General features: G+C 40.0%; 1 protein-coding gene across 1 annotated transcript; it reads right to left on the reverse strand.

Moving 5' to 3' along the window:
• Positions 1 to 3,252: 3,252 nt before the first annotated feature.
• Positions 3,253 to 19,702, reverse strand: ATMIN (ATM interactor; the record flags this gene model as incomplete). The annotated part of the gene is made up of 4 exons (XM_084215312.1): positions 3,253 to 11,880; positions 12,833 to 13,032; positions 13,997 to 14,122; positions 19,490 to 19,702. 4 exons carry the CDS (start codon positions 19,700 to 19,702, stop codon positions 10,053 to 10,055), a joined length of 2,367 nt encoding a protein of 788 aa, XP_084071438.1. The 3' UTR covers positions 3,253 to 10,052.
• Between the last annotated feature and the right edge of the window lie 70 nt (positions 19,703 to 19,772).

A 19,772-nucleotide genomic window follows, 5' to 3' on the forward strand; every position in this document is an offset into this window, starting at 1 on the left:
TTGTAAAAGGAAATTTAAAAAGAAATTTTGGGTTTGCCTACTATAAATATTTGTACACAGCAAATGCTGAAATCCTTAGAGGCAAGTAAGCAGTACCACACACAGAAACTCTGGTTTAATGTATGCAGTAGTAGGCAGCCATCCACCACCCCCTCGATCTTAATTTAGTTCACAACATTTTGAACATTGAAGTTCCAAAGCCTAATCTGTCTCTGCTTTTATAGTGCTATGGTAAGGACATTTTTCAAGACTCTTTTCTAAATAATACTGTCAAAACCAAGCTGATACAGAAATCATTACTACTGCCCTAGCTACCCCCTTTAAAGAAATACCTATTATCTCTTTGCTGGAAAGTAGTATTTTTACGTCAAGATAATTTTGAAGGTGCCAGCACTGACTGAGACAGCATCCTGTAAATTCTAGAGCTATGCAGGTTTGCTCTATTATAGGGCAAGAAGAACAGAAGGTCTTACATTGCAATTAGTGTTGACAGCCTTAGGAAATGGTGCTTGGGCATGGTTTCCATTCCTCCAGATTCTTCTCCCTCTGCAGATTTAAATAGCACGGTCACAGGATAAAGGTTTGTCCTAATTAACATTGTCCTAATAACATTTGGTTGACCTGTCTCTGCATCTTCTAGCTGATGTCAAAATTTTTAAAGACAGCCTCTTTTTTGCCTATGTGAGCTGAGTGCCCCTGACATTTCTGCCATGCCAAAGTACATTTAAAATCCGTCTGATGCTTGAGAATTTCCAACTAAATGAACAGAGACATTTGGTCCTGTTTTGTTAAAAGATTTGCAAAGAAAGAGACAGAACTGTAGCAGAAAGTGAACAGGGAGCTTTCTTCTGCTGCTTTTATTGATTGTGTGAGCCCAGGTAATCTAGGAGAAAGCAAACACTGGCGCTGGGGAGCATTAGGCAGAACTAGGATGGAACCATTAATAGGGCAGAGTGTCTGAGTGCTGGGGCTTATCCAAAGTGGCCCCTGTCACATGTGCACTTTAACTTTCCAGAACAGGTTTATATTTAGCAGGCAGATAAAATGGATGTAAAGGCGAAGTGCATTACGGTTTCAGCAGCTTTGGAGATGAAGTTGTGACTCAGTACATGAACTGTAAAGGTCAACTTCTACTCTCATTTGTGCAGCTCCTCTGAAGCTGATGAACTGTGTAGGTGTTACACGAGAATATTTAATAATCTTATGTGACTACATGAATGTGACAATGGTATTTACACTGGCAGTCTCTAAGCCTCGTGTGATACAGTTGTTCTGCATGCTTCTACTTTAAAAATACCTTCCCACACTGATGATTAACTCAGACTTTGTTTATTTCCCCAAGAAAATATCTTAGAAACATCTCAAGAAGTGCCAGATTAGAATTAGATAGTGTGCTTGAGGTATATAAAAGAACAGTGGTATTGATTTCTGTGTCAAATATTATCTTTACCAGCCAGGTTATGCAGTCTTTATCTATTAAGGTGAAAATTCTTTGATTTATAGAGTTATATCAAGGATATTTGATGTCAAATCAGTGAGCTGATTCCAGCAGGCTGAAAGTTCTGCTAAACACTGTGACACTAGAGAAGGGTGTTTTGTGCTTGGGTATTGGTTTCTAGGGTTTTGGTTCTGTTTTTGCTTTTTTTTTTTAAAGTATTTGGATCCAAATGAAGACATGGCATTAACAAGAAAATAGAATGTTAAGAGTTTACCTATGTTCATAACTTTGTGAATCTGCCTTAGAGTATGGTGATGCTCACACAAAATTTTACTAATTAAACATTAACTGTCTGTTGACTCTTGAGTGGCTTAAGAATTCTGAAGAGAACAAAAAAAAAAAGAAGCTCAGTTAAGACAGTGAAAAAAGAAAAAATATCCTAACATGTACATCACATTTCTGGAGAAAACAACAAAGGGCATTTATTTTTCCTACAGAAATAATTCTGCACTTTTTAGAAGGACTGAATTTTCTTAACAAGGATTAAGTATCAGCAAGCAGATTTGGGACTCTTTCAGTCCTAGAACTTTTAACACAACTCTTCACACAAGTATCTGAAAAAATGCACTTAGGGATGTCCCCAGATCCCATCTTGATAAGAGTCATTGTGACTTAGTCTTCATGCCATGGTGTAAAATAACCACAGGGCTTTCTATCAACTGCAAATGGTCTCAGGAGCACTAGTCCATGACTTTACAGACCCAAAAATACGCTTGTTGCATACTTTTTTTTTTTTTTTTGACAGTTAGGTCTAATAGACAATTTTCTTCCCTTCTTTGTACCTTTCCTCCATGGTAAAATATTTTCTAATCTGTTTTCCATATTTAGATATTAAATGCAACCTTTAACAAAACAAGCATCATTCACAAATAGCCCCAAGATAAAGAAATTCATATATACTTGTTTCAGTTGCATTTTCCACTAAATAGAAAATGCAAGATATATATCTATATTTATCTTAGCTGTGAAACTAGAAACAATAATTTCTTCCATTCAAACAATTGAAAACAATGCTGCTTCAGTGAGAAAGCTGAAAAATGAATGCATTACCAATTGAAAGTAAAGCCAAAGATGTTTGTTATACTAATTTTAAGTTGCAGCCATTGCAGACAATCACTTTTTTAGGACTGTATAAAAAGAAAAAAAAAGTTGCAGGGAAAGTTATGAACACTATTTCCATGTTTTCCAGTGTTTCATACCAGGTAAAAGTTTTGCTGTGTTTTTTGAAACTGTCAAAGCAGACAGATTAGACAGAGGTTTTACTACAACCTGATCCAACAACATAGATTACACTCACGGATTATTCTACAAGACCTGCAGCAGGACAGAAAAGCTGCTGATTAAAGACCCAGAACAAATAACAAAGAAACAAATACACAACACTTCAGCCATCATAAACTTAATCAAGTTATGTGCCTTTGAATACACTGGGTTCTTCCAGCAGAGGAAGCAGCAGCTTCTTGTTTTTGTGTTGAGTTCTCTCAAGAACAACACCATTCCTGTTCAAGGAAAGGAAATAAAGTTACAGGCTGGATCAGCCAGAATTGCTTCCTCCATTCAAGGTGCCAAAACAAAACACGTGAATTATTGACAACAATGTGAAAATGCAATGATGGAACACCTGAAAGTTAAATCAACATTTTTCTCCTATTGTTTTAGGTCCAAACAACCAAAGGACAGATTCAGTCAAATCCTGGAGCCAGAAAGAAAATCAGCCTTTGACTGCATTGTTCTGATGGAAAACAATCAGCTTGCCAGCATGAAATTTCTTCAAGTGAAAGAAATTCAGCAACTAAACCCAAACCAGTCAGGAACAATTTCACTGCCAGCAAAATTCTCAGCAACAGCAGGCAAGAAAGTAGTTTGAAAATACGTGGGGTTTCCCTATCTCTGAACAGCCACTTTTGTAGTCTGTTCTCAATCAAAAGTTAGTTTTTCCTGCCTTTTGGACTGTCTACCATTTGTGGAAGTTTCCAGAGGTGCAATCTGTCAAAATAGCTGACTTCTGCCTATAAGTCAAATCCATTCTGAATGATGAAAAGCCTCAAATAAAAGCCTAATCTAAAGCAGAACCATCCCTATGATGGGAATAGGACTGTTACTCCCAGAAGGATTTTCTACATCTGACTGTTCCATGATTTTAAACAGCTCTGAATAGGAATTTAGTTTCTAGATATTTATGACATCTTCCCCTCTGTAAATACCTCCCTTTCCCCTCTGGAAATACCTGAATGCTGCTGTTTGCAAATGCTTACCTCAGACTGTGATGGGACTGAACACAGCAGCCTCCTGCTGTCCATCAGAAAATGCTTCATTCATGACTACAGCTGAGGGAACAGCGCAGATGAACCTTCAGTCACGAGGCTTCTGCTCATTCACCTCCTCTGAATCACACATGCAAGACTTACAGGTAATAACAAAAATCAGCATTTTATATCCACCAACTAATGGAAAATGGTGGGATCATCACTAAGCATGGGAGCTGTGCAGAAAGAAACAGGACAGAGTATGAGACATGCTCAAATCAAGCCACTCTAGGGTTTGAGGTTTTTTTAATATTTACAGTAGCAAAAGATATTTTTTCAGTTAAATAAAATACATTATAAAAGAATGAGTTAGAATAGAGTACTTTGAACACCAACCATCATACTGCAGGTGAATTTCTACTGGGTGTTAGGACACTAGAGATCTTAAAACACCCCTACAGGAGAAGTGGATGGTAAGGTTGAGGAAGAAAGCAAAGGAATCCTGTCCTGAGAGTCTGCTGTAGAGGTGAGGCATCTGCCACAGAGCTGAAACTGCAGAGGTTCTCATTCCACTGCAGGTACAAGGTAAAGACTGCATTTTGTGCTGACTAGAGGTTTGAAACAGAGAAATTTTTGCACCTCTGGAGATAAGAGCTGACATTGTAGGATATGTTTTGAAAGCTTTTGAGTTGGTAGAGATTTTGTAAACTAAAACTAAGATGTTCAGGAGCAATGGGTGGTACTTGCCAATAGGCACTGGATCCCCCACCCAGGCCTGTGCAGGCAGATGTCATGGCCATAAAAACAGAAGGCAAAAATGATTGAAGTTAACTTTATTCCAAAATATGTATAATTTACAGGACTGAATAAGTGCTTCATTTGTGAACAAAACATTTCAATACCTGTGAATAACTTACTAGTAGCTTTGTGTAACACTTCAGTTTCCAACAGAGGGAAATATGAAACAGTATTTTGGCACAAGGTTTTCTCTGCATGCAATAATGTAATTACAAGTTTCACAGTTACTAGGACAACATTCCTTCTTTGGGATTGTCACTTGTAAAATAGGTCTAAGAAATGAATGCTTGATTTTGTCTTGTCACTGCAAGTTTACTGGCTTAAATAGCAAGAATTAAACATGAACATCCTTTGAAAACTAGATTTTTCCACTAAATAAAAAAATACCACCAATAATGAAAAGAAAAATATTTTAAGGACATTTCTCAGCCTTGCTGAGATTAACTCACACACGTTTTGGGAAAGACTCACCCATGAGATTTATTACTCATTCATTCCAATAATTACAAACTTAAATGAGATTGTAATCAGGTGTTGAAGTCTTTAAGCCATAAAGATATGGCCATCTTTCATACCTAGCTTTATCAGCGATGCACTTGCAAATGTCTGTAGATAGAGGTACTGTCAATCTTGCTCTGCATGCAGGTGCTTGAAGCATGTGAAGCACTGGATGTTGTAAAATGTAGAGCTGACAACACCACAAATCATCTATTATATTCCATAGCTAGTTGTGGCAGGTACTGTAAAGCCAGCATATAAAAAATGGTCATAAGTAAAGGGACTTCTGTAATTTAACTCAGCAGTTCCTTGAGGTGTTTCCACCATTTCAGGCTGTCTGGTTACGTTTTCAGTGCAGAGTCACACACAAACACAAACATTCCTCACCCTGACTGCGGGGCTGAGTGCTGAGTTCTGTACATTGCATAGCAATGGCACTTGAAACAAGATAATTCAGTCCTGTTCTAAGCAGCAAGTCCTTCTTGCAGATATTTAAACTCACAGCAACTCTTAAAAAACAACACAAGAAACACAAGATGCATGACTGCACCATACACTGGTTGCTACCATTAAACAGCCATACCCTCACAGTGTTCCTGTTACCAGTGGCAGCCTGGTTACTGGAGGCCCATCCTACCAGGACACAAGCAAAGCAGCACCTTAAACCAAACAGGAATGAAAAAGCTTGCAAGGCCCAGAATGTTACCAACAGTTTGGTATGAATGTATTTGGAACAGTAAATGGTACACTAAGATCATGTTTAAAAAATCAGCACATGTCAGAAATACATTAAAGCAAAGGAAGCTGTACAACCTTAATGATAAAGGCAAGCACATTTGGTTCACCTCAGAGTTGCCATTTCAGGAACATGTTCTTTTGCAAGTTGAGCACCCTACATTGCTCAACTATGTTGTTCTATTAAATTTCCCTACATTTAAAAGGCTATTAAACTCCCTCTAGCCCCCTAAGCCCCCAGTCCTGTCAACTCTGACATTTCTACCCAGCCTCACAAAAAAAATCAATTCACATCTTAGCAGCATAAGGATTTAGAACAGTGGAAGGCAGCCATTGTTCTTTGTTCTGTTGCCCCTACACAACTGGGGTCCATATGACTAACAGGGAAATTCAGCCTCTTGTTTCCAACAGAAAAAAACCTGTGTATTGTGCCTTGAAATAAAAATTTCTAAGGAGTTAATTACATACATTAAGTTACAGACACTGATCAAGTTGTTCAAAACTAAAGGAGGTTTCACAAGATTTCTTTTGCAGCTGTTTCATTTACAGCTGCTAGTATATATACATTTTTTAATGCTTCCATATCCTTTGGAACTGAGAATTTTCTAAACTCAAGCAGCTTCACATAACTAAGAATACATAGCATTAGCAAACTCTGACTTAAAACTACCAGTTTTTCTACACAAAGTTTTGGGGAGGACTCCCTCCCTACCCACAGCAAAAAGTATTTACAAGTGTATTAGCAGAAACAGACACAAATAAAGCCGTAAGAAGAGGAAACATCTACTGTCAGACAAACTTTCAGCATTTTGACAAACAAATATGGAAGGCAACAAGACAAACCTTTCATTTTTCAGCTTATTTGTGCTTATGCTCTCACAGAGTGCAAGTTCCAAATCTGCTGTTTCCTTTGTTTGACTCTTTATATCTTAAAGAAAAGCACAAATGAAACTACAAAAGTACTAATTCAATTTTATAATAGTGTTACACAGGCATCCAGATCAAGAACCAGCAATCACAGCTTAACAGAATTAAGCAGGAAACACAAAGGGTAAGTACACACAACATTAGTATCACCTCCAGATAAAAAATTGTGCTAAGAGGCTACAGAGAATCTGATGTTACTTTCTGTGTAGCAGAGTGAGACAGTAAGTTACTGCTGACCAATACTTACAATACAGTGCCTTGAAAATCAAATCAGAGACAAACTGCAGAAAAAGGAAGATAAGTACCATTTTAGCTCTATCCAGAAATAGTTGTGTCTGAAGTTTATTTTATAACAAAGGCAAAAATAGAAAATCAGCCTTTTTCAAAATTTGTTTAAAGTGAAGAATTCGTAATATTCAGCCACAGTGTTTCAGATCAGGTTTCATGAAGTTTTCTGTGGGATTCACCAAACTATGAAGTCTGGCTGCAGTCTTCACAGTCTCACAAAAGCACTTAATAAATCCAAACTGAGTGACATATGACAGACATACATGATCCAAACCTGTTTTTCACTTTAATGAATAATTTATGGAGAACCAAATTAGTGAAGAAAGAAGTTAATTTTGGTCAGAAGTTAATTCCATCTTTCCTAAGACAGTGCAAACATTTAATAGCTTCTTAATACCGTGCTTTCAATAAATGACTTCATGTTGTAGTACTGTGTTCACCTAATCAAAGTGCAAACTGTTTTAAACAAATAGAATGAGTGAAAGGATTGCAATTTGAATGTTCTAATAAAATAGACAAAGCTCAGGAAGACTTTTAATTAAAAAGTACAATAACTGGGTAATGATTACATTATAAGATTTTGTCCACACAAACTTTTGGGTCTTTTCCTGACAGTCCCTGATGCTAAGGGCTTTAGCTTACACAATAACATGGCAATTATCACTCTAATTTGTAAATTAGTTTCAAAGTACTTTAAACCTTGCTGGTCTCTCAGATGGCTATAATTCAAACCCTTCAGTAATTCTGCTCCTCAGCACTCAAGATTCCTTCTCTTGCAGAGTAAAGGCTGACTTTCTAAATTCAGAGGTAATTAATGTAGAAAATACCCTTTTCCCAAACCAGGTTTATAGTGACTGCCTCTCTTTCACATGTCAGTACAGACAACTTGCACATGGGAAACACAGAAATCAGTGTATGAAAAAGCATTCTCTGGTATTCCAGCCAGCCAGGGGAAGAAAGGAGAAGGAAAGACACTTTAAAATGTGAAGTTGCAACATTACTAGAAAGATATTGCAATAGAATAAATTAACCTAATTTTGTTCCTTATCTTATCTCTCAATTTCAAAGTATGCAAGTAAATATGAGTCATCATCTTCACAAGAAACAAAATTACAAGTGAGGCCTTCCTTTTTTTAAATATATCCCACCCTTCAGATGAGAACTCTACAGACATTGTAAACCTGGGGGCATTCCCCACAGCAGAGTGACTTTCTCCTGAGGAACTGCAAGATTCCATTCTGCAGTTTCTTCAGCCGTACTGGAAGTGTCTGAAATCATACCTAGAAATGTTGAAAAATTGAACAGGCAATACAGATGGGGTTTCAGGAAGAAAATATGAGTTTCAGGATTAATCTGAAGAGATTATTTCAGTAAAGACACTCACCACAGCAACATAAAGACTATTAAGAAAAGACAAAGGGAAAAAAAAGAAGGAAAAAAGAAAGGTATTGCTCATCTGCAACAAAAACAAGCTGGCTGCAATGGATGAGTAACTTAACCTCCCACATCCTTGAATTGAGAATATGCAGCACAAAGCATGGGGAGTTCTCAAAACCTAAGGCTTGGACATACATTTGCTTCTGGGCTGCACAGTAAATAGGTAGCCAATACCTCTCCTCTAACAATGTAGGAGTAAAGTCTGTTACAGGCCCAGGAATTTGACACAAAGAGTTTTCCTTTAAGGTTACAGAATCTAAAACCTGTCCAGTACAAAACCAGAGGCCTACATTTCACAGATATTATAGTAGGAGACAAAAATTACTTAAGGCCAAATTCCAACATACATTCACAACTGGCTTAATGTAAATGAAAAAAATACTGCAAACAGTGGCATGAGGGGCAACCTAAACATTAAAAAAAAGGTGCCAAGAGGTCATATGCTTCTTCACTGAAAAATCAGTTTGTGTGAGTTTGACTACACTCTGGGAAATTGTAAAAGCTGCAGGAACTGAGGGCTGCAGATCAAAGTGCAAAAGCAAGATAGAGCTGTTCTGGAAGGGCTTCTGTGAGCTGATCTCCCAGCTCTGCTGTATGAATTCCAAGTGTTTTTGGAAGCAGGAAGTCCAAAACCAGAAGTCAAGGTGAGTGTTTTAAGGAATTTAATTGTCCATTTTTAAAGATTTCTCTTAAGGTAGTAAACCACTGTAACATTTCTCAACTTGTATCTCAATAAAGCTAGGAGAATTTCAGCAAAACCAAATGATTCCAGTCTCTGAGGCACACACATTGCAACATTTGCATCTTCAAGACAGAAATAATTTAAGCAAATCCCTTCTGAAGACTCTTAAAATGTTAGTCCCATTTATTACACTAGCTAGAAGGGCAACATACTAATTTTCCCTACAATTACGAATTCCAGGTTCTTTTCCTACCCTTCAAAGAGCATCAGTGCCGCTCAGGGGAAAAAAAAATACTGCTTACTACACACTTGTTTAATAATAAATATTTTCAACAATTCAAGAATCTCTATGTGTCTACTGTGTTGGACAGGTATTTGGAAAATGTCAGCTTATGCAGGAGAAAGAGCTGCAAAGGCATAGAGTAAAAGAAGACAATACGGCTGATTATGTTCATGCCGGATTTAAAATACAAGCTACTAAAAAAAGTAAACAGAAGTAGCTTACACTAATAGAATCCTCCCCCGTAAGTTCAGGGAAGCATCTCAACTGAACAGGTCAGGGTTTTGGTCCAGCACATTGGAACCCTGCATGTAAGCCAGGAATAGAGAGAGAGATATAGAGAACAACTTTAAAAGTTCTTCCACTTAGATGAAAGCAGTAACAGCTTCGTCAAGAAGTTTGAGGAAAAAACATAGGCACCACATAATTTTTTAAGGATCAAATGTACATTAACATGTTACAGCCCCCCCTTTCCCCTCTATTTATACACACATAGTTTATGTAAAGTTACATATTCGAGTACCTTCAGCATGAAAAGTCTCTTAGGTCAACTGCTCGTGACAAGTACATTCAATAATGCAAAGTGGATCACTTGGTAAAGCCATCTTTCCCACCCCAATAAGTTAAATTCAAACCACAAGAAACAGTTATATTATGTAGCACTCAGTGGCTGGGCTTGTCAGAGCTCTGGAACAAGGAGCACAGCTCTTCACAGGTCTGTGTTTCTACTGAACTGAACTGGGACTCCATTGTATTCCAGGCTAAGTCAGCCAGAAGGAAGTCATCCATTGCTGTCTGTGTTTCATTGCTGGTAAGGAATAAACTGCCCAGATTCTCAAAGCAGCTATCCATAGTCTGGGTCTCAGCACTACTGAGCTGGACTTTGCTTTCAATATTCTGAGGTGTGTTTTTAGTAGCCATATATACTTCTGTCTGGGTTTCTGTATCAGATGAGTCAGTGCTCATTGAGAAACTGGACTGTTTCAGAATACTTCCTAAAGGCAGATGGGTAGTACTGTCCAAAAAGAAATTCAAGTCTGTCTGTGTCTGTGTATCAAACATCTCCAAACCTAAGAAGTTGGAATTGCCTCGGCAGCTATATGATTGAGTGGCACTATCTGAAAATAAGAAATCAGTCTGAGTTTCAATGTCCAGTGACTCTAAAACTGGCTCAGAGTTCAGGGTACCAAGCTCACTCTCTTCAGTCTGAGTTTGGATGTTGGATGCTGAAAAGAACTCTTCAATGTCGAAGTCTATCCCTGTGCTCTGTGATGGAGCAGATGGAAGATGTGTGTCAGCATTAGAACTCGTCTCAGACAAAAGGCCACGATTATCCAGGGTCTGGCCAGACATGTTGCCTGAAAAAATGTTTTCCAGATCACTCAGAAGGTCCATTGTCTGGGTTTGATTATCTGTTGTATTTTGAGGTGGAAGTATGTTAGTCTGTGTATTGAAGCTGATAAGGGATTCAGACTTAACCGTATCCTGATTCAGGCTCTTGCAACTACTTCTTTGCAGCAAAGTTTGATCTATATTTGCAGGCATTAAATTGTTTTCCGGAAGTTCAATGTGAGTAGAAACATTATATGATGAAGGAACATTGTCAAAAATGTCACTGCACATTACAGCCTGGTCCATCTGTACTCTTCCATCAATACAGTCCTGTGTCCTGCTGGTTTGAGTCTCTCTGGAAATGCCACACGTTGGAAAACAGCCCTGACTGAAAGCATCAGTCTGAGCAGCTATGGATGAAGTCAGTTTGGAAGCAGGCAGCAGTGTCTGTGTCTGTACACTGATGGGTAATGAAACCTGGGAACTGAATGACAGATCTGTCTGAGAACAAGAGGATACAGAAGAATTGGGAGTCCAGGCTGCAGCTGGTACAAAGCTCTGTGAGATGTAAGATAAGTCAGTCTGTATATTTATCGAAGAAATTTTGTTCTTGTGACAAACATTCCCCAGCTCTTGTCCTGGGTTATTTGATGTCACCTTGTCCAATTCAACTTGTACACCAGTACTTACTGGTTCACGATCACCAGAAGTTGTCACCTTTGAAACAGGCATACTGTCTTTAAATACAAGTGTTTCTGCCTCCAGGGCTGGAATCAGGATTCCTATAGACTGAGGCAATAAATGAACAGTACTTACAACTGAACCTTGATTATCAACAGCCACTACAGCAGGTTTGACAGAAGAGTCTGTTGCAGATACATACACAGGCAAGTGAGCAACCTGCATCACTGGAAGTTTAACCAAAGCCACCTTGGGCTTGGGTAAAAGCATCTTTGGTGCACATTTTGGCTGCATTTGGTTTGTGAAGTTAGAACTGCAGGAGCCTTCAAGAGAGGCTGCTACTTTCACTTCAGAGGACTCCAATTCCTGAGTGCCAGGAGCAGTACTGTGTGTATTGCTGAATGCTTCGTTTGCTTTCTCTGCCAACTGCTGATTATGAACGGAGGACTCCATTTTCCTTTTCTTACTAGGAGGATCCCTGTGAACATGAGATCAATAATTTATACTTCTTTCCAACACAGAACATCTGCCTTCCATTCTTTTGAGTCACTGCATTGAAAATACCAACTGAAGTCACAGATGAGGTTGGATACGAGAAGACAATTAATCCAGATTAAAACATAAAAAGACTCCATGAAGTTCAATTCTGCTAAATGTCATTCCTCACTCTCTCCTTTTAAAAAATAATAAACACTACCCCTTATGGAGACCTATTTCTAAATGGATGTGCAAGTTTAGATGGTGTCTTCCCCTATTACAATAAGCAAACTGATTTGAAGACTTTTAATGTGTTATTTTGACACTGACTCAGACTGAGCATCGAAGGGACAGAGCTCTTAAAATATGTGTACAGGTAATGGTCTCTCATGGAAATGGAAGATAAAAATTGCAATTCTTCACACAAAACTTAAATTTTGCAGCAGTTGAACTATAAAGACAGGCTAGGTTTCAGAAAGTAGATTGCCCCTTATGAAATATATGGACATACTGAAACTATAAATCTAAGCATAGGTTGTAAAAAATACATCCACCAACAATTACAACAATGACTAGACTGTACAAGAAAATAACCTGAACTGCATTCCACACCTCAGTTACCAGCTATAAACATCTCCAAATCATGTCTACTCTCACAGAACTGTAAAAGCAGATGCAAAAAGAATCCCACAATTTATGCCAACCACTGCAGTGTCATCAGTACTTTTTGTTTTCTCTGCAGGGAAACCAGATCTTACTGATTAGATGACCACCACTGCCTTCAACAAAACAAAAACTCCTAAAAGCAACAAAGAAACTGCAAACTGCTTTGCAGCTAAAACAACATGATCCTAATTTCCTATTTAATCAACAGAAAGGAGACAAAAAGGCAGCACATGAGACACACAGGACTTGGTGATGAATGTGTCATTACTTCACTGCTTCACTTTTACCTGTGTTCTGCAGGGATTTCATGGCCAGTTCTGTAAATGTGAGACAGTAATGCTGTTCTGCTGGCATAAGGGCACCCACAAGTACACTGGAAAGTCTTGCCACAGACCTCTATATGCCGTTTCAAATACCATTCTGTGCCATAGGAGTTACTACATTTATCACATTTGTGCTTCTTTTCAGCATGCATTTTCATAAAGTGCTAGAATACACAAGGGAAAGTAAACATTAGCATTCAGTGAAGATTAAAAAAAGAAAATCACGGTTAGGGGAGAAAATATCTGCAATTTTTTAGTTGCTAAGTAGCACTGAAGTGTAGCATTAATTATTTTTTTAAAGTGTTTCTACAAATAAATTTAAAGAAGTCAATAGAGAAAACGTGAAATTTGAAAATCTGCTAATGCTACATGCATCTTAAAAACACAGATAAACATCAACCCATTCTAATGCCATTGAAGGCTTCCTGTGGACATCAATAAATCTACAGATCAACCTTGCCCAAAGAGCACAGAAAGTCTATGCTGCAACATGTGCACACTCTTGAGGATCTACAAATGAGCAAATAATCTCAAGTCATACAGGTCAACACCATAACAAACACCAGAATTTTTCCTTTTCATTTATGGCACCAAGTGCCAGCCACTCAGCTGCTCCAGGTAACTAACCCCTGCTCAGCACAGGTAACCAAGTGCAGCACAGAGCTCTTTTTGCTCACTAATGCAGAAACAAGTCTTATATGCAGGTTAACTAGTAAACAAATGCATTTTGGTATTAAAGCAGAGAAAAGCTCTTAATCCTTGACCACTTGAAAAAGCAGTTAGAAGCATCAGCCACAGTTTAAACCTCCATCAGTTTCTACTGATGAGGGTGATTTTTTCCCCCCCTCTTTAATCTTTCTCCATCTATTTCATTTGTGGAGAGGGGCTCTGATCTAGTTTAGAAGAACATACTGGCATCTGTCTGATCAAAAGTTTCAAGTTCTCTAATATAAGCGTGCAAACATGCAAACTCATGAATCACAGGTGCACTTGGAGTTGCTGCATACAGTTCTCTAACTTCTGCTATGTGCTGAGAGGTTATGCTCGTATCTGTATGCAGAAGTGCACATTCTTTGGAGTAGAGACAGGACTAAATCAGTGTGAAAATACTTCAGGAAACAGGAATACCTGTTTTACAAGAGAAAATTGGGAAAATGGTCTGTTTGGTCCTCTAGGGCAGCCTTCAATAGGACAGCAGTAGAATTTCTGTGAAGTTTTCAAACCCTTCCTTATTGGTGCATTAAGTTTTCCATCCTGAAAAAGAACCAGTTGAGAAGTTGACAAATTCTACAGCTTTGCATATTCAAGACAATATTCAGAATACATTTCAACCATGGCTCACTGAGTTTACATATCTCAATGACTTGGAGGCACTTTCCTCTGTGATTTAAAAGTTAAATGGAATTTTTGCCCCGTGTGGATGCCACTTTGCAAATATCCCATCAAAATTACAAAGTGCAATTACAACAAGCTCTATGGAGTAGTGGTACTGTACTATTTACTTTTACCATGACACTCCCTGTCCCACGTTTCCTGTTATTTGAGCCAAAAAAAATTTCCATACAGATACTACTCTAGACTGCTGATTCAATGTTTTGCTTGTTAGTAGCACAGTACATGAAGCTCCATGATAAGTCACTGAAACACAACACTTCCTTGATGCTGGAATTCTGTTAGCATCTAACTGTTTAGAGTTTACTTGTAATAAAAATGAAAAATGCCAAGTATGCTCTGCCACTTAATTGAGATCATAAACCAAATCTCACTAAAGTCTATGAAACAACTGGTATGCTAATTCTGACCCTCTGAACACTAAGTGACGAATCTATCTAGGCTTTCCATGTGAGCTGTCTCACTGACCCTCACAAGAAGAAAGCAACACAACTTGCTCAAGAGGACCTCAAAAGTACATATAAAAAGGACATACTAGCGGGATTGTCCAGATTGTTCAACCACATAGAATCCCTTCCTACTGAGGATGCTGGCATGGAAACCAGACAAGACAGATATCTCTAGACATACCCTAACTGAAAGGGTCTCAGTGGAAGCATCAGGGATCTGTGTCTAAGCAAAAAATTAAAAGTGAACTATTTAAAATCTGATGCTCAGAGTAGCTGTGAGTCTCCTTCCATGCTGAGACTGAATCAGAGGCCAAACATAGTCCCCAGAGCCAGTTAGTGTAGCCCATGATGGCATCCCCAAGATGATTTTTCAGGGAAGAAGTGGGATCATGCCCTGATTGAACTCTGCACCTGATTTTCCTTAGCATGAGGACAGTGAGCACAGTCAGTAATGGAAGGTTGATTTCACACCAGTCACTCCCTAACTACCTCTTTGGGCAGATCTCCAGCTGGTGGTGTTTACACAGGTTACACCAAACACAGAGAATGCACAAAGCACAACAGTCATCCCAGTGTGAAGCAAAGTATGTACCTCAGCTGCCAGGGCCCAAAGGGCTTCACTGCTCACACCTCCACCTTACCCACCTGCAGTTACTCACAACCCAACAATGCTGTCCTCAGCCACTCATGCTTTGCTTTTGAAATCCTCTCATTTGCACCTCAGGAAGCTGGGGAGGGGGATATTTCAATGATTTTGTTTTCCCTCAAATCACCTCTTAAACTAAAATAATCTGTAAAATGCAATCCCTTCAAGCAACATTTCAGTTGTATTTCCACACAACACTGCTACTTGCTGCCATTGTCACAAGTTCATTTTTGTTAATGACATATCAGACTCAAACAAGCAACATTTAGAGCCTCTTGACCAAAATGATCACCTGCCATACCAAGAAAACCTGGAATAAGTCTCCAAAAAAGGGAATTTTCATGTAACATTTTTACCTTCTAAGCACCTTGTACAGCAGTTTTCCCTGTGGACAGCCCATTCATAACAGGCCTGTTCTATCTCTGCTGAATCATCACTGTGACTATTGTTGTACCTCCTAGAGCCACTGCCCTAAACAGGAACATGACACAAAGAAATCTAGTTGTCCCAGCCCCAATTCCACTTTTTAACCCTGATTTTACACAGAACACTTTCGTCACATGTCAAAGTCCTCAGGAGAAAAGAAGATCTGCCTTTAAATCAAAGCTATGTTTGTCCTCTCCCACTGCAGATGATACCAATATGCCGAGTAACTGGCAATTAGAGTTACTTATTCCTAAATAAAAAGTTAGTAAGTGTGTTATATTTAACATCACAACCCAACAACTGACAGGGCAATATGGGAAACATGTCCAGCCACTAAACAGGTAAACCTTAGTCAGGTTATTTAGAATGACTGAAATACTACTTGGTATAGAATAATACCAAGTGTTTAAAAGCTTTAAAGACACCAGTAAAATGCCCTTTTAACAGCTGGAACACAGCCTTTAGTGGCAGAGACCACAACACATTAGTTGTGACAAGTTGAGACACACTCTACACATTTAAGATATTGTATGTGGACAGTAATCTTGCTTTGAACTTTCCCAAGTCCTTGTGGCTCTAAACGGTTAATCTTGCATCTTCTCAAAGCCCACCTGGCCAGTCCTGTTCCAGACATTCTCACAGCTTCCTTCCTTACCTATCTGATTTCATGTCCCATGTTTCTACAACATCCACCCACCAAAAATATTGATAGATATTGGTCCAATGAACTTCTCCCAGTGCAGACACTTCCACTGTAAGGAATACCGCCATGGCTTGTGACAACAACAGAGAAAGCAGGAATTAACAGTCCCTGCTACAGACTTAGTCAAGGTGAACTTAGTGACGTCTTGCTTTCCTGCCCCAGAAAGGCTTACTCCAAAGGATTAATTTTAAGTGATGTTGCAGTAGACTGTAGTCAACTATTTAAATCATGGGGGTTTTTGCAGCAGAAGTTCAGCTATTTCTTTACTAAATAGGACATGGAGAGAAGTGCATTTATTCTTATGATAACAACCATCGTGGTAGTGCAGTATTTGAGCAACCTACCCCAAGAGTGTGCTACCCTTTTAGTTCACGCTGACTACAGCCTCCCAGTTATCACAGTAAACCACTTTACATGAACTCTTCTAGCTTCATTTTAAACTACACACATGTAGTTTCCCTTCTTCCCAGAAAATAATATAGCTAAAAGACCAAAGAATTAAAATTTAAAAAATCAAGTTTATATCCACTGCTCTCATTTTTTAAATTAACTTATGCTCTGTCAAGGAGCCAAAAAAAAATTATGTATCAACACTTCATATCTCCTTTGTTAGGCAAAACAAGCCAAATTTTTCTAATTTCCCTTTGTCAGAAACACTTGCCATTAATCACCCTTAGCAGTTATTTTCTTCAGATCTTCTGGTTCATTTTAACTTATTTGAATGAGATTCTTACCCTACAGCACTGACATAGAATATCCCTCTGCCATATTTTAGGACTGCCGTTTTCACAGCAGCTTTACCCTAAATGCTCATTCGTGTATGACCCCATTATTTTGCAAGTGTTTCCCACCTCAGGTTATTTGTGTTACAAACCAGAGCTGATCAAACTGTTTGTTATCCCTTCACAAGACTAAAACTTGGTACTGCTGCACTTGACCCTGATTTTACAGGGCAGCCTCAGTTTAAATGTCCTTCCTTTGCCACTGCAATCCCTCATGGGTTTTGGTATAAAAACATCCTACTGGTGGTACTTTTATTGATGAAAATTAACCAAGTCATCCTCCCTTCTCCTCAGGAGTACTGTGTTCTCTCCTTCCCCAATTGCTTCTTACCATCTCATTTGCCAAGTTGCTTCTTCACTATTTTAATATTTCACTAATAAATGCAATCTACCAAATTATTTTTATCTGGGAAATCAGCTACCTCTTAAAAGGGAATACCAATATTAAAATATTTAGTCTCCCTTAAGCCTCAACAACCTTTTAGTCTCAATTACAATGCCCTTGAAACAAGTCAAGAACTTTCTGAAAGTCTGCATCCATCCATGTTTCAGTATTTATTGCAAGCTATCACCAGATTTAGTAATTAGGTGTATGGACTATGCTCTAATTCTACAAGCACTGGTGGCTAACAGCAAGCTGGGTGAGAAAGCATCATCTGCTCACCCATCATACCCTGAGTTATGTAACCCACCAGATGCACTGCATGCTCAGAGCATCAGCTCATAACCAAAATGACTCTGCTGACCTGCAAGAACACTTGGAACTTCTGCTGTATCTCATCCCCCACAGACATGTGAGATCTAACACATAACACACAGTAAAGCTGTTAGTAGGTATAGGAAATGAAATTAAAACACACCAGAGACACAAGACAGCAAGCACACTTGACACTATTTCCTTTTGTTCCTCACCAAGGAGCACGTGTGACCCACACTTGACTCTGTAGCCATTTCACAGAACAGGGATGTTTATTGTTCACCCACTGAGGCTGCACTTTCAGAACACAGCTATGAATGCTGCACTTGAAGTTTTCCAGGAATACAATTTGTCCTTGCACACTTGGCATTACAATTTTGGGAAAGGCAAGGATATCTTTCTGAAAGGCCCACTCTCAATGTGTGCCTGCTGAACTGTGGTTCTCCTCCCCCCCAGCACATGCTTAGCTCAGGAGTATTATGGAAATGAGGGCTTGTTTCCAAAATGGCATCCATCTGTTTTGCTGGTTTTTTTTAGCTCAGACATTTTTAAAAAAACAAACAAAACCCCAGCATAACAGCCCTCGGCGCTGGGATGGAGATGGTTTGCCAGCTGATAAGGTTAGGAAATGCTGCATGTTTGCACAGCACCTCACAAGTGGGGCTTTAAAGTCTTACTGCAGAAAGATTGGTGATAAGCAAGTAAAACAACAGAAGCTGTGTCCCAAAGAACTCCTAACTGCCTGTGGTATGTTTACAAAAATGTGCAAAAATTGGTTATTTTCTGTAAGTAATTTTAGAGGAATCCTCAACATAACTGGCCAGCCCATTCACATACACACTTTTGTATTTATACAGGGACTTGAGGGGGCCTTTCACGAGGGGAAATTTAAACAAGCGATAATGAGAAACACTTCATTATTCCCATCTGGAATCACAGAATAGTTTGGGTTGGAAGGGGACCTTGAACATCATCTTGTTCCACCCCTGTGCCATGAGTGGGGAAACCTTCCACAATCCAAGGTTGCTCCAAGCCCCATCCAACCTGGCCTTGGACACTTCCAGGGATGGGGCAGCCTGTGCCAGGGCCTTCCCATCCTCACACTGAAGAACTTCCTCCTTATATCTAACCTAAACCCACTCTCTTTCCTTTTGAACCCGTCCCCCCTTGTCCTGCCACTCCAGTCTCTTGTCCCCATCCTTCCTGTGAGTTCCCTTCAGGTACGAGAAGGCCTCAATTAGGTCACCCCACAACACCCTCCTTTCCAGGCTGAACAATCCCAACTGTCTCAGAGTCTCTCGGAAGAATCCCGGTTCTACTGACGGTGGGGGATCACCCCGCCCCTCAGTCTCACTACGAACCAAACCCCAGCACAGCCAACACCGCAGCCGCCCCCCGGACCCGGACCCGAGCCGGCCGCAGGCCCCGGGGCGGAACACGGCGCTGCGCCACGCCAGAGCCACGCAGCCACGGTGAGGGGCCGAGCGGGAGCGGGCGGCGGGGCCGGCCCGGCCTCACGGCGGTACCTGGAGCGGGTGCGCCTTGCTGAGGTGCATGTTGAGGGCCGGGCTGTTGGGCAGCACCTTCCCGCAGCCGGGCACGGTGCACAGGATGTTGGTCCGCACTTGGGACAGCTCTGTCACCGAGGGCCGCACCAGCTCCCCGGCGGGCGGCACGTCCCTCACGGGCGCGGGGGGCCGCCCCAAGCCCCCGCCACGCCGCCCGGCCGCCGCCGCCATGTTGCTGTCAGCTGCTCGGCCCCCGCTCCGCTTCCGGGGGCGGCGGCCAATCGGCGGCGGCGCCGCTGAA

The sequence above is a fragment of the Fringilla coelebs genome (genome assembly GCF_963513975.1).
Source record: "Fringilla coelebs genome assembly, chromosome: 14".
Classification (NCBI taxonomy): domain Eukaryota; kingdom Metazoa; phylum Chordata; class Aves; order Passeriformes; family Fringillidae; genus Fringilla; species Fringilla coelebs.